The sequence below is a fragment of the Castanea sativa genome, chromosome 1 (assembly GCF_040712315.1).
Source record: "Castanea sativa cultivar Marrone di Chiusa Pesio chromosome 1, ASM4071231v1".
Lineage (NCBI taxonomy): Eukaryota > Viridiplantae > Streptophyta > Magnoliopsida > Fagales > Fagaceae > Castanea > Castanea sativa.
The window spans coordinates 52011874-52026826 of NC_134013.1; the positions used below are offsets into that span (position 1 = coordinate 52011874).

Genomic DNA, 14953 nt, shown 5'->3' on the forward strand with positions numbered 1-14953 from the left:
TTTCAAATTAATTAGGAAATTTTCAAAAAAAAAAAATTATATGTTTTTCAAAAATTTGTTGCTTGTTCCACATTGGTTAAGAATGATTTCACTTATGTATTTATACGTTATTACCCATCTTTACTTATAACTTTAGATAGTGGACTTAGTATTATACTAGGGGTGATCCATATCATACACGTAATTTTATAGCTATAGCTTTGCGTGATCATTTTAAACTCTCTCTATAAATTGCTTCCATGAGCAAACTAAAACACATCAAAATCAATTCACTTTTTTCTTCATCAATTTCTCAAGATACCTTACAGCAATGATCTTATTAAACTCTCTTTAAATTTCTTCCATGAGCAACTAAACACACCAAAATCAATTGCCACTTTTTTCTTCACCAATTTCTCAAGATACCTTACAGCTATGATCCATCCCCGTTTGTTGACTAGGTCGCCAACATTTCCCCAAATATCATCCTCTAGGTTAGTTCTGTGATCATGTATCAAGCTGCAATCGATATTGAGTTTAAGAGGGAATGTGGAAACACATGCATTGAGATTGTAGTCCCTTGAGTTCCATTCCCATTGTCTTTGACTTATACAACACTCACTGCACTAATTGAATATAACTCCCTTATACAATTTTATATACGCTTGAATAATAATGCAGTTGTTTTTTTTTAAACACTAAGATATTATATTGATACGAGCGAGGTATACCGTTCACCTACGATAAGGATTACCCTCCATATTAAAGTTGACATCTCAAGGTCAAAAGGCGTATACATCATTCAATTATATTACTTAATTTGCCTAGATTTTACGTCGATAACCTCTCTTCATACAGTTCAATAATACATTTATTTATTCCAACCTACACTATTTGGGAGAATGCTAAGACCATATAATTTTACACAATTTTGACCACAATTCACTATATAATGAGTTGTAAGTTATAAAGTTGTAAACCCACTCATAGACCCACTGCCCGCATCTATTACTCACAACTTACCATATGATGAATTGTGGCCAAAGCAGTGTAAAATTACGTGGTCCTAGCATTACTCTACTATTTGTCATAATTTTTGTTACATGTTACTAGAGTGGTCAACTCTTAGTAATTGATATTGGATAATCACTTCCACATGGATTAATCACTTTATCTCCATTACTTATTGTTAACTACATCAAAATTGTGGCAAAAGTTATGGATATGGTACAAAAATTGCGCCCATATAATTTCTCTAATTCATAATGAGAAAGTTTGTAAACACAAATTTGTTTGTAAACACAAATTTGTCTCACAACTCTTGCCACAAGTCTAATGTGGTCTACTATAAGTAATGGAATCAGTTGAAAGTGATTATTTATCATTCATAGTTGATGACATCTGAGTTGTGATAAGGATTGTAACATTAAAGTTGTGGAAATAACTAATTCACAAGAAGAGGCCTTTTTTGAAAGGAATCATCATGCCACCACTACTACCATTACCTGCCCATTGAACAAGTCATCTTCTAAAATTACAGGTAATTTTTATAGTCTCGAAGCACAATGACATTATACTCCATCTTTTCACATTCATGAAGGATCATGTTAATTAAAGTTATTACGAAATCGATTATGAGTATGAGAGGAGTGAATGCTTCGTCATCGTGCACCAAAAGTACTACCAGCTCTGCTACAATGGTATCAATTATTAATATTCCCAAAAATTATACCATGAAATCAGCATAAATTGTGTACCAGTTGCGTACTACCGACTCCACAGCGGTATTAACTAGGTAAAAAGGTCATATATGGAAGGCGCACCCAAATTAGCCTGAGCAACCGGATATAAAAAAGCCAACACTCTCTCAGTTGTTTCAACTTGCAACACAAACCTGGGTTTTCTTTTTATGCAGAGATTCTTCTCCTTTCTACAGACCCTAAGTCCTTGCCCTCTTTCCATTCATTCTTTGATTCTTGGATGGTAGAAACGTGTCGTTCTTTCATGCACTTTCCTCTTCTTCCTCTCTCTCAGAGCGCAACTGTGCGTTCGCTAAACGCGTTGTCCTCCTTTGGTTCCTGCAAACAAGCCTGGTATTATCGCTGCCTAGGCCTTGACCCCTGAACACCCCCACACCTCTCTCACACACTTTCTTTCCCTCTTCGAAACTCTGCATATGTATATATTTTGTTTGGTTCCATTTGGATAATCGAAAGCCAGTGAAAGTTAGAATTCAAACAGAAAAAAGAAAAAAAGAAAGAGATGAAGAGCAACGTTGTTGCTGAGAAAATGGTGCAGCAGAATCAAAAGAAGAATAATGATAGCCTAAACGTGAAGAAGAATAATAATAGTCCAAAGGCGAAGGGTGTGAAGGGTAATAGATTCTTGATCACAGTCAATGTTCTTGGAAGCGCAGGACCAATAAGGTTTGTGGTGAATGAGGATGATCTTGTTTCTGGGGTCATTGACACTTCTCTTAAAACCTATGCCCGCGAAGGCCGCCTTCCGGTTCTTGGTTCTGATGTCAACGATTTCGTTCTCCATTGCGCTGATGTGGGATTCGATGGTATTATCACCAACCCTTTTTTTAACCTTTGTTCCTTTACTTTTGAATTACAATTCGATAGTTCTTAATGACTGGATTCGATTGGTTTTTATTAATTCTGATTTCATTTTCATATGGAACATTTTGTAGCTTTAAATCCAGGGGAATCAATAGGTGCCCGTGGAGGAAGGAACTTTCTGCTGTGCAAGAAACAGAGGCTGCCACAGATGACAGAGGCGAGGTCGGAGATGATAGCTGAAAAGCGAAGTGGGAGCTGGAAAGCATGGCTTAACAAGTCCTTCAACAAAAGGATATTGACTCATTAAGCTGTGTTTGTTATAGGAGCATCTACTTTCTTATGATATGATAGGTGTGTTCCACTATGTGTGTCTCCCCACGCTTCATGATTGTGATTGTGACCATGTTTCCTAGCTTTGATGCTTTTATAGAGCATAACGCTACAGTAAATAAAAATAAAAAGACATGTTCTCAACTATGAATTCCAGAAAATATGCCTTAGTCGTTAGACTTTGGTACGCGTGTGCATCTTGTTTGGCGTAGAATCTTTTTCAATCTCGCATTGTCTTCTTTTGGTTTCTTGTTTCAATCTCCTTTATCTTGTGGGAAAGGAGCGTTTGATATGATTCAAAAAAGCAAGTAATCAGGAAGCTAACTAGGGGAGGTGGGCCATTAAAGAAGTACTTTACCTTTTGGATTTAACTTACTTCTAGTACTTTTTTAATTTAAAATCTCATTTTATTTTAAATACACAATAGTAAAAGATAGTGGAAGAAGCTAAGTAAGCCAAACCCTTACGTTTTCATTAAAAAAAAGAAAAGGAAATTGAACTTCTTCAAAATGGAGGTTGTTATTTCATCCAACATGACTTCTTGTTATTCAACTTAGTTTAGAAAGAAACTTTTCAAACTTCTCATATATTTCTTTTTCAGTTATGAATTTTGAAAATTTAATCATTGAATTTCATATTGTTTATATTTTTAATATGCATATCAAATTTCATTTAAATCTGATGTTATTTACTATTTAATTAATAAACTTATTTTTTATACACAATTTTATATTACAAAAACTTGAAATTTTAACATTTGTTTGATGACATAGCAATTGATCTTTGATTTTCTTGAAATTCTACAAGCATGAAGGATATAAAAAGAACATGCAATTGAACGGTTAGATTTTTAAAATTCTCACTCAATACAAAGATATATGAAGAATTTGAAAGGTTTTCTTTCTTCCAAATTTTATTCACTTGGTAGCTAGTGCTAGTCACTATAAATTTTAAAATATATATATATATAAATAATAAAATAATAATAAAAATAAAAGAAGAAGATGTGATTGGAATTGTACAAGCTTGTATCAAAATTGGGTAAATTGCAAAGTTATTTTTGATGATATGGAGAAGTAGTTCAAATTTTATATGAATAGAAAGAAAAGAAAATTATTGTGCAATTACAGAAGCTTTAATATCAATTGTTTTGATTTAGGATTAGCAGAAACACATTCACGCGAAGAGTAAAACAAAACATTTATACCAAACTAGCCTCATCTCATGTGCTTTGCGCGTGCGATGAGGTATTTTTTTTTTTAGCCAAAAGAAAAAACTATGTTTTTATTATATATATATATAATTTTTATTTTGAGAATCTAATTTATAAGTGGATAAAGTAATTTGAAAATTAACAAGAGAGTTGTCCTATTTTTTAGGCAATGTTTTAGTGGGAGTTAAAGTTGCATTTTTACTGAATTGTCCTTTAGTTTTGTCTCTACTTAAACATAGGGGTGTAAATGCATTTTTAAACTAAAAAAAATGGGGAATTCAAACAGGAAAAACCTCTTAAATAATATTATAAATAACAATATTCAATATAATTTGGTCAAGTTCATATCTACGGGCAACATCAATCAAAATCCATTGCCAATGATAAGGATATAACCACTTATGTGGCATTTGATATGGGGGACTCCACATTACTCCTGGCATTCAAATTCCTAGGAATGTAACAATTCTTATGTTTGGTTTCATACGAAATCTCTTAAGATTTCTAGGAATGTGAAATGATAATGTTTGGTTTATTTCTAGGAATCTTAAATGAATTATTTATTTTTCTCATTCTATCCTTAGATTTGAATGTGAACTACTAAATCATTTTTTTTTTTAAATCTTCCTCTAAATAAATAATGAAAAACCGAATATAAAATATTAATTATGACAACTTCATTAAAATTGTAGTCTAACATTTCAAAATGACAAGTATAATGCAAAAACAATTATTTAAATAGAGATCAACACGCACACATAACAACAAAAGTGAATGCTTGACAATAATAGAGAGTCCCCTTCAAACTTTTTTTTTTCACATGTAAAACCTAAATGAAATTGTTAAAGAATATATCAATAGAGTTGTCTATCATGTTTATGTTATTTTGGCATGAAAAGATAAAGATAAGGAAAAAGATATTGATGATTTGCTTTATATCTTATTTTAATTGCTTAAATGATAAGGAAAAATGATTAAAATTGCCAATTTATAAAAAATACAATTTCTTTTAAGCTTGAGAATCTAAATTCCCACATGTTTTAAAAGGAATCCATATTCCTACTGAGAATGGCTTAAGGGAGGAATCCAGATTCCCCTAGCATTTGATTCTTTTGTGTGATTTGTAACCAAACATAGGAATCTTAAAACATTCCTGAGAATCCTAAAATATTACCCTATACCAAACGCCACATTAACGAATCCTTACAACACTCACAACTCACACAAAAACACTCACAAAACTCACCAACATAAACAATACTTCTCACAAACACAAAATTCAAAAACCTAAAGCCCCAATCCACCCAATAAATCTCTCATACTCACAAAACAATAAACTCTTAACACATAATCACGAGTATCTTTCAACCCAAAAAATTTATCAAATTACTCTTCAAAGAAACAATCTCATTTGTCCATCAAATGCAATGACTAACAACATTAATTTAAACTCATAATATTAATAGCTAAACTGAAGAAAATACCGCAATGGAGAATTTATTTGTAGAGGACCCACGCTCCAAATTCAGCAAAGTTCCAAAACCAACAGAGGCAGAATATTAAGAAAGAAAGTTGTTCTCTAAATTTGTGTGTAAATGAGAAAAGGGGGGGGGGGGGGGGGGAGTGCTATTTGTAAGCATTTGATTTTGAAAACCACCATTGATCATAATCATTATCATGTTCGCCACAAGATGATAATAAGGAGTGCATGATCATCATGAGTTTTGCAAGACAATGATAAGTTAAGCAACCTAAAATTCCTGACCTTAGCTCAACAAATAGAATTTTTAGCTTTCCATCTTTGAGAGCTTTGTTAGAGACCATCCTAATGTCTGATTTTGGTGTTCTTGGTCTCATTAAAAATCTCCTGAAGTCTATTTGACAATACCACCAAATTTTATAATCTTTCCTAACGACAAGAAAATTATAGCAGTAGGATAGTAAATAAGAAATTTTCAATGGAAATTTCAAATTTGAATTTCTTTCCTCTTTCAAGGAAAGTTTCCAGTGAGAAGGGACATCCTAGAAATTTTTTTCATATGGAATTTTTGTGGGCTTTGTTGGATATATTCCCCACCTCCGATTTAGGTGCTTTCATGTCATTGGAAAGCTCATGATATCTGCCACAAGTTTTGCAATTCGGCCTAAACGCTAAACATGCCGAAAGTTACGGCCATCAAAAGTATAGGGTAGTGATAAGATAATTTCATTGCAAATTTAAAATGTGAATTTCCTTCCACTTTGCACACAAGTTTTCCAACCAGCCAACATCCCCGTAAAAAAAATTCTGGATCACCCATGTGCTGCTTATGTCAACTTCATGCACAAAGTTAGTACTTGGAGTTGATTTCTAAGATTTTGTGGCGTAATCTTCATTATCTTTCTATATTATATGCAAATTTTCCAGTAATCTAGACTTTACCCCCCCCTCCAAATAGTGCCTAACCAAGTTATAGAGAATTTCGTAGCCTAAAAAAATTAATTATTTAAAGTTTTTTTAGGCTGCAAAAAATGACATGGCATCATTTTAATTATTAGATAAACTAAACATGCATAGCAAGTTTATGTCGAACTTAATAGAAAACTTGGACAAATACGTAACTGATGCACAAAATATAATTCATAGAGTAAAATCTAAATTATAAAAGTTGAGAATATAAAATCTAAAAACCCCAAACTTTAAGTGCGGGTTTGTACTTTAGCCTATTTCCTAAATGTAGTATTTAAACTAAATTGGACTCCACACTTCTTATGTCACATTATTGTTTAGTATTATTAATGGTACATAATGTTGGAATATAATAGTAGTTTATAAAATTTTTAATTTATTAATCCCATAAGCTTTCGGGATTAGTGGTAGGTTGTCGTTGTATCATAGTAGAGATCATACCAGAGATGCCAGATTAATGCATATATTATTAAATTTACTTTTTCTTAACAGTGGAATAAATATAAAAATAGATACAACCCTAGCTATTTGGGTTGGATACTCCCTAATCAATTCTTTAAATCACCAGTTAAACCTTCACTGCATTTCAATCCTTCTACCTGCCAATAAAGTAGGTGCACTCTAATGTCAATGATATTCTTAGAAGTCCATAAACCACCAGTAATTTACAACCTTTATTGAACGTAAGCCTCCATTTTGAGAAAGTCATGTTCTTATTCTCTCATCAAAAGCAGGGGTTCTTTTTCATCCACCTTCCCCAATTATCATCCTCTCCATTTTTATATCCACTAATAAGTTCCGAATCTGCATTTATCAATTTATAAAGTAGCAAAAACATATTTGTAACTCAACAATCATGGAATTCAAAAGTTACTTTTTTTTTTTTTTTTTGTGGCAATATACCATTCGACTAAAACTCATTCCATTTCATGTTTCTTATTAAAATAATTGAATTGTTAAGAGTCTTGTAACACAACTAAATTTTTTTTATGTTTTTAATAGAGATGTTTAGGAATAAAAATTCCCCCTCTTCTAACTATCAAATTAGAAAATAAAAAACAAGTCGAATTACCAAAAGCATTAAATGTTGCATTATTATTACATTGCGCTTACAGTGAATTTTGGTAACACATATATTTAGGCACGATCGACGTGTTTTAGCTTATAGATATCACATCAATCTTCTTAGCTAATGAAAACTTTTCAAGGCACAGACATCTTAATGACATAATACCCTGAAATTGAGGGACCTGTTAACCCAATCCTTCAATCTCCCACTTCCCTTTTGAGCTATCATCTCTGACATCTCTTTCGTAATCTGCGACTCGCACTTCTTCTTGTAGAGCCCAAAGTTCCTTTCCCCATGAGATCCTATCCGTTCCCATGGATTCAAAGCTACAATAAGATTTCGTAATTAGAATTTATTAGGTTATTAATGTAACCCTAAAGATTTGGCTACAAGCATAGAAATGGAATAAGAGTGTGTGTGTGTATATATATATATATATAACCTCCTCTCACATAGAGGTGAGTCTGAAGCTTGTGGACTTCACTCCTACGTGAGAGGGTGGTTAGTTGCTAAGAACTTATTCTTAGCATTGGCTTTTGACAATTGTATCTTAGTACAAATTTCTTTTAATTGACGATGGTAATTGATTACATTTATCCCCGACACAATATTCTATTTATAAAAAATAAAAATAAAAAGAGGAAATCGAAAATGTCATTAAAACCAATTACAAAATTCAAAAGAATACAAACCCTCACATCAAAAAAAAAAAAAAAACAAACAAAACAAACAAACCTATCAAAGAGAAAGCAAGCCATCAAAATAACCTTAAAGTTTGGTGAAAGCTTGGATTTGTGTGAAAATATAAGAGCTTGTTTAGACCTCAATTTTAAAATTACGGCTAAATTTCTTTTACTCTTACTTAATCAAAGTGCGAAACAAGAGTAAATGTGCACAATGAACCGATACTACTCTAGTATGTACACATGAATAATGAACAATAAAATTAAAGCACAAGAGTAAAGGAAGAGAGATGCAAACACAAGATAACACCAAGATGTGTTATCAAAGAGGAAACCGAAGAACTCGGCGAAAAACCTGTTCGTGACCCTCCAAATCGAAATCGACCCACTAGAGAATAAAGTCGAAATACATGAATAACAAAAGACCCTCCAAGCCTAGTCTACCCAATGTATTTGAGCCCTCCAAGCTCCTGCTACCAATGGACTTCTCAGAGTCATGTCTTCTCTAGTTTTTCGGATCCCACAATACGTCCGATTACATCCACCAAACCTCACTGACTTCTTTTGGTAAATCTCCAAAACTTCCTAAGTTTCAAAACACTCACTACACTCTGAAAATATGTGGGTTGTGTTTGGGTACAAATCTCCTCTCAAGATATGACAATGGGAGAAGGAATGAGAAAAGACTAGAATGATTTCGCACTAAGGATGAGTAGCTCTCTCTCTAAAAGATGAGTGTGTGTGTGTTGTAGAAAACTATCTAAGGTTTTTCTCTCTGAATGGCCTCTTATAATTTTATGGGTAATAAAGGTATATTTAGTATGAATAAAAGGTAAGAAAGCCACACTTAAAAATCTTTCAGGCAGGATGTTTCGTGAGTATTTCGCTGGATCGCCTTACCTACAAGACACTTGCGAAATTGACAACTTGACACGACTCTTAAGCTTCTAACCTATGCTTCTCACGTGGCTATTTCGCGGATAAGCTTCTAGTGTGACACTCATAAAATTCACTGATTCTTTATTTTATACTTGATTTTTCACCAACTTAATACTAAACCCAATACAATAAAATCCCACAAAATACAATGAACAAATTAAAGCAAATTTAACATTTTTTGTCATAGAATAAAACCAACATAAAATGTAGTTGTAAATCACAACTTTACATTTGGCAATGAATTTTTTTTTTTTTCTTTTTTTTTTTGAGAAAAAGTTTAGCAACAAACTTAGTTGTAGCTTGATGGTACAATTTCACTTAATATTTTTTTTTTTATTGAATGCGAGATTTGACAAATCTACCATTTACTTACATTTTCTTTAATATCCTTCATGTTTGTAAAATTTTTACAAAATCAAAGATCAATAGCTATGTCATTAATCAAATATTTAAGTTACAAAATTTAAAATTATGCACAAAAAAAAAATTATAGGTCGAATAGTAAATAACATTAGATTAGTACGAAATTTGATATGTGTGTTAAGAATATAAACAACATGCAATCTAATAATTAAATTTTCAAAATATATAATAATTCTAATTTTTTTAATTAGAGTTGTATTTTAAACTACAACCAAGTTTATAACCGAACTTTTTTCTTTTAAAAAAAATGAGTTGGAGATAATACCCTCAAATTTGGCTGCCGGATAGAGAAAGAAATTGCTGACATCGGAACCGAGGACTGGAAGCCTGCCTAAGCGTGCATATGATTTGAGAGTAGTGTCAATGACCCCAGCAACAAGATCATCCTCATTCACCACAAACCTTATTGGTCCTACACTTCCAACAACATTGACTGTGATCAAGAATCTGTTATTCTTCACATTTGTTTGAGCTTCTTTATACTTCTTATGCTTCAGCAGCACTGATTTCTCTGACACGGTCCTCTTCAACATGTTTTTTGTTTCCTTTGCTTTCTCGAAGATCCAAACGAAATCAAACAAAAAGGAAGGTTTAGAAGGTGAAAGATATAGTTCCTTGAAATCTCCAATACTACAAATAGATTTAAACAACAAAAGTGACAAGAAAGAAGAATTGGGGACTGCAAGAGAGAGTTTGAAAGAAAGGAATAGATGGGGTTTAAGGGTCGAGGCCGAGGCTGCGATAGTAGCAGGCTTCTTTGCAGGAACCAAAGGAGAAGAGTGCTTGTTGGGAGCGCTTGAACGCTCTGGCAGATAAAGGGTGCAGTAAGAGCATAGAAGGACGAGTTTTTTCCACCATCCAAAACTGAAGGCAGAAATTATGACAGAAAAGAAAGAACGTGAAAGGGATTGTTTGGAGAAGCAGAAGAAGAATAGAATATCTTCAACACCAATGGCAAATGTTTGATTGCAGCAAAAGACAGCACGTTTGTCTGCTTTATATTTTGAATTTTAGTTTATTTTAATCAATATTTTATTTAGTTTATTGTTTTATTCATTTATTTATGGGTAGTATGTGCTTGATTCTTTTCTTTTTTTTCTTTTTCTTTTTTTCTTTTTTCTTTCAAAATTGAAAGCGAAAGAATTGTAATGCAAGGACGAAACCAAGATTCAAACTTAGGGACCAAAGTTTTTTGTTCAAAGATTTTAAAAAATTGAAATATCGATACTAGAAGTTGACAACGATGTATTATTAGAATTAATTTTTTAATTATTTGTATTTTTAGTTTGAAAAAAAATCACAAATGACAATTTATAATCAAGAGTTTTGTAAATCAATAGGCACGTCTTAATATTTTCAAGGTCTGATCAAGATTAGTCTAATTCTTTATTCTATCAACATTATAAATTGAAAAAAAGAAAAAAAAAGAAAAAAAAAAGGTATTCTTCTCACATAATTCTATAACTAATAACTTCATAATGCTATATATATAGTTAAAAGATTATTTTTTAAAAAAACTATAGTTAAAAGTTCAAATCTATGTCAAGCTTTATATTAATAAAAGAGCTAATATAATGGTTAATAAATATCATGCATTAATATTTAGTGAAAAAATGGTAAGAAAATTATTTGTATTTTGGTAAGGTTGAGATTTTTTTTTTTTTTTTTGTGAAATTGTAACTTCGAAAAAATAGTAAAAAAACAATTAAAAAATATCTATTAAACAATCACACAATAATAGATGGTAACTTTGAGTCTTTAACTAAATAAATAATAAACCTTTTCCAGTCATTACATTAATTTAGTTATGTTAAGTCACAAAATTTATTACCAATAGACTAATCTCATACATGCTTTCTTGGTAGTTTAGGTAAGGCACAAAACAATAGATTATTATTGTTTAACACATGTATTATCATTTATGCATGCATGCCAAGTGTGTCCCAAATAAGTTAATAAAACATTAAAAATAAAAAAATTCTACCATTCAAAAAATAGATAAATTTTTTCCACTAGTTAAGTTAAAGACACCAACTATAATCCAAGTTGTTGGTGTGCGAATGAAGCGATCAACGGTATAAGAGTTGTCTCTATGGCTATGAGGTGAAGTCATTTGAGAGGGGCATAGAGCTCTTAAATGAGATGGAGAAATTGGGTAAAGTTATTGGGTTTTTGTGATTTGTTTTCTAGGATTTGTAATTGATTTGTTGTTATTGTTTTTGTTTAGACCAAATTTATGATTTGTCCAAAAGATTTTTCTTATTATCAAGATGTTTTTTATAATAAAAAATTTCTTGTTATCTATTTTTGAGATTTATGGGTCAGCTTGTCAATTTTTTGGGGGAGAGAGGCTACGTATATGAATTTTAGAACTAAAAGTAAAATTTTGGCGTAAATATATATACTATGGGATTTTTTTTTTTTTTTTCAATGGCCATGGCCCCCCTCAACCTTAAGGCTGTTATGTCCCTGCTAATAATCAACTTAGATCAATGTTTACCAGAAGGAGAAAAGGAGGACTGGTCTAAAAATTGTTCGAGTACACACATATATGTTTTGACAAAAAGTTATATATGAAACATATTTAATTAATAAGTATTAATAAATCAAAAGTTAAATTGGAGAATTCATTAAAAAAAAAGAATACATCTTTTTTAATTAAAATTATTTAGAGAATATTAAACTTAATTTAATCACAATTTTTTTGGTATTGGATTGTGATATAGAACTTACAATACAAACTATTCTTAAACAAAGAGACCGTCAGATGACAATTTGCAAAAATAATTATTATGAATTCAAGTGCTATTTTCTTGAAAAAGACATGCTTTATTTTATTTTAATTTTTGGGCAAAAAAGGATCTTCATTAAAGAAAACTAAAGAGCTAGCAAAATTTCAAGACAAAACTTGTTGTAGTCCATACTATTCAAAAACAACGAATTAAAAATATTAAGCAAATCCACATGCAGACTATCATATAACAAAAAGTCAAAAGCTTAGTTTGCACTCAAACTCGTCAATGCATCGACACATTTGTTTGCTTTGTGATCGGGAAAGTTGAGAAACCAATAGCCATGCATACATGCTTTGTTGTGTCAGGAAGCTTTATCCAAATAGGTAGTTCTAATTAACCTAAACATTTTTTTTTTTTGAGAATCTTCTAATTAACTTAAACTAATAGTATAACTTAGGACTATTTGTAGCTCTAATAACCATATTATTATAACTATTTATTTTAGAATGATGAAATGTTACTTGGGGAAAAAAAAGAGACTTTTTTTTTTTTTATTGTAAACTTGACTGGATTTCATTAATTCGGACCAAAGTCCATTGTAATTACATCATTCAAGGTTTGACTTTCAATAATGGGGGGAGTGTCCTCAACCCATATTACACAATCAGATACATTCATTGCATTCGTAGCTAAAAGGTGGGCAATTGCATTGTTGTTTCTTCTTGTGTGCGCAATCATCCAGGAGCTGAAATTCCGAAGGCACCTCTTCACACCTTCCATGATCTTTAGGATGGGTAAGGCAGGTATTGTTGAGCCTTTGAGTGCTTGGATAACCAGCAGAGAGTCCCCTTCCACCACTATGTCTTTCAGCCCCAAAACCTAAGCCAGAAAAACTCCTATCTCAGCAGCTTTGGCTTCTGCTTCTAGAGCCCCCCACGGGTAGCTTACCCTCTTGCACAACGCACCCATCAGTTGCCCTTTGTCATTCCTTATAACAACACCAATCCTGCAGCAACCTTGTTCCTTAAACACAGCAGCATCTATGTTGACTTTATACTCGCCAAGAGGGGGAGGAATCTAGTGCTTTCTCTGAGGGCAAGGGGGGGCTGCACTACCTTGGTTTGGTAGGGAGTCACACACTTCATTTTCGTATTTTCTGGCCTCCCATACAATGGTCTTCCCTCTTTTGTAGTTGCCCCCGTGCCTGACAGAGTTTCTATTATTCCACAAGCCCCAAGTCGTGATAGCAAACTCCTCCCAATTGTTCTCTCTAGGTGTCTCCATCAGCAATCAGACTACGTCAATAAATTCTTTTGAGGATCGGTTTGGCCTGTCAAGCTTGAACTTTGTTTCGTTCCAGGCTTCGATAGCAATTGTACATCCCTATAGAATATGGCCTGAAGATTCACTTTCTCCACACAAGTCACACTTATCCTCCATTAAGACTTTGCGATGCACTAGGCACTTCTTCGTAGGGAGGACATTTTTTCACGCATGCCACATGAAGTGCTTAATTTTATTTGGGCATTGTAGACTCCATATGGCCTTCCATATCGCTTCCATTTTGGAGTTGTCAGAGCAGCCTGGCCTATCATCACCTCCATTTGTGTCCAAGAGGTATTTAACTGAAGGAAAAATTCTGGTTTTGTATCTCATACAAAACACATAGCGGAAGCAACAAACAAGGATCTATTTCGTCCATGATTGATAATGTGCACTATGTAAATTTCAGAATTTAAGAACAAGATGGCGTACCTTGGTGTGGAGAAATTCAAAATAAAGATTAGAAGCACTTGATAACACTTTTAATCTTCACTCCAATTCCACTTTATGCCCAAGATGTGTGGTCTCTCAATCAGTTTTCAAGGGAGAATGAAAGTGTGTCTCACAATCTCTCACACACCGTTTCTTATTTCTTCTCTTCTAAAAAAAAATTCTGTATATTTCTCCCTTTATAACTAACTGATTATCTAATTGGGCTGGCCTATTGGGCCTTTCCAATTGGGTTTTAGTGTGTGACTTAGAGTGGGACCAATAAGGCACTAGCTCCAATGGGCCTTGGGCTTTTCCGTCAACTCTTGACAAGTCCAAAATTACCATTAATTATATTTAATACCACTATATAAATATAATTGCACTCTAGGCCTTATTAATAAATTATATCCCAAGACTTTATTATACATGCAACCCCTTCATTAAATATTCGTAGTAACACAAAGTCATAAATGTAGACTGCCACTTTGTAAATTACTACATCTTATCCTTGAGTACCCAGTTTAATCCTTTAAAGTTATTCATTATATATTTATGAAATCCAATTTCATAAATATATACTTTAGTAATTTCTTATTAAAGTGATTAGGCCTAACTCTCTGAATAACTGAACCCATTAAACTTATCTCAAGGAAATATTTTATATCTCTATCAAGAGACTATGAATTTCATCTTGAGAATATATGTTCCATCAACACTAAATGTGGCTGCCCAACATATTGAGATTTTGACCGTCACTTTAGATCTCATTCATGATATATCAAAGTAACCTACACCTCATGATCAATTCCATTAT

At 32.4% G+C, this 14953-nt stretch overlaps 1 protein-coding gene and 1 long non-coding RNA gene across 2 annotated transcripts; one reads left to right on the forward strand and one right to left on the reverse strand.

The window, feature by feature from the left end:
* Positions 1 to 1798: 1798 nt before the first annotated feature.
* Positions 1799 to 3018, forward strand: LOC142643818 (uncharacterized protein At4g22758-like). The gene is made up of 2 exons (XM_075818534.1): positions 1799 to 2545; positions 2675 to 3018. The coding sequence occupies exons 1-2, from the start codon at positions 2242 to 2244 to the stop codon at positions 2848 to 2850; spliced, it is 480 nt and encodes a 159-aa protein (XP_075674649.1). The 5' UTR covers positions 1799 to 2241; the 3' UTR covers positions 2851 to 3018.
* A 4826-nt stretch (positions 3019 to 7844) lies between these two features.
* On the reverse strand, positions 7845 to 10430 carry LOC142629256 (uncharacterized). The gene is made up of 2 exons (XR_012843028.1): positions 9915 to 10430; positions 7845 to 7930 (listed from the first exon to the last, which is right to left on the reverse strand). It is a non-coding gene; the product is annotated as an uncharacterized LOC142629256 (long non-coding RNA).
* Positions 10431 to 14953: the final 4523 nt, after the last annotated feature.

Coding starts and splice junctions, on each gene's coding strand:
- LOC142643818 (XM_075818534.1), top strand. CDS start 2,242: ATGAAGAGCAACGTTGTTGCTGAGAAAATGGTGCAGCAGAATCAAAAG. Junction 2,546..2,674: donor CGCTGATGTGGGATTCGATG/GTATTATCACCA, acceptor AACATTTTGTAG/CTTTAAATCCAGGGGAATCA.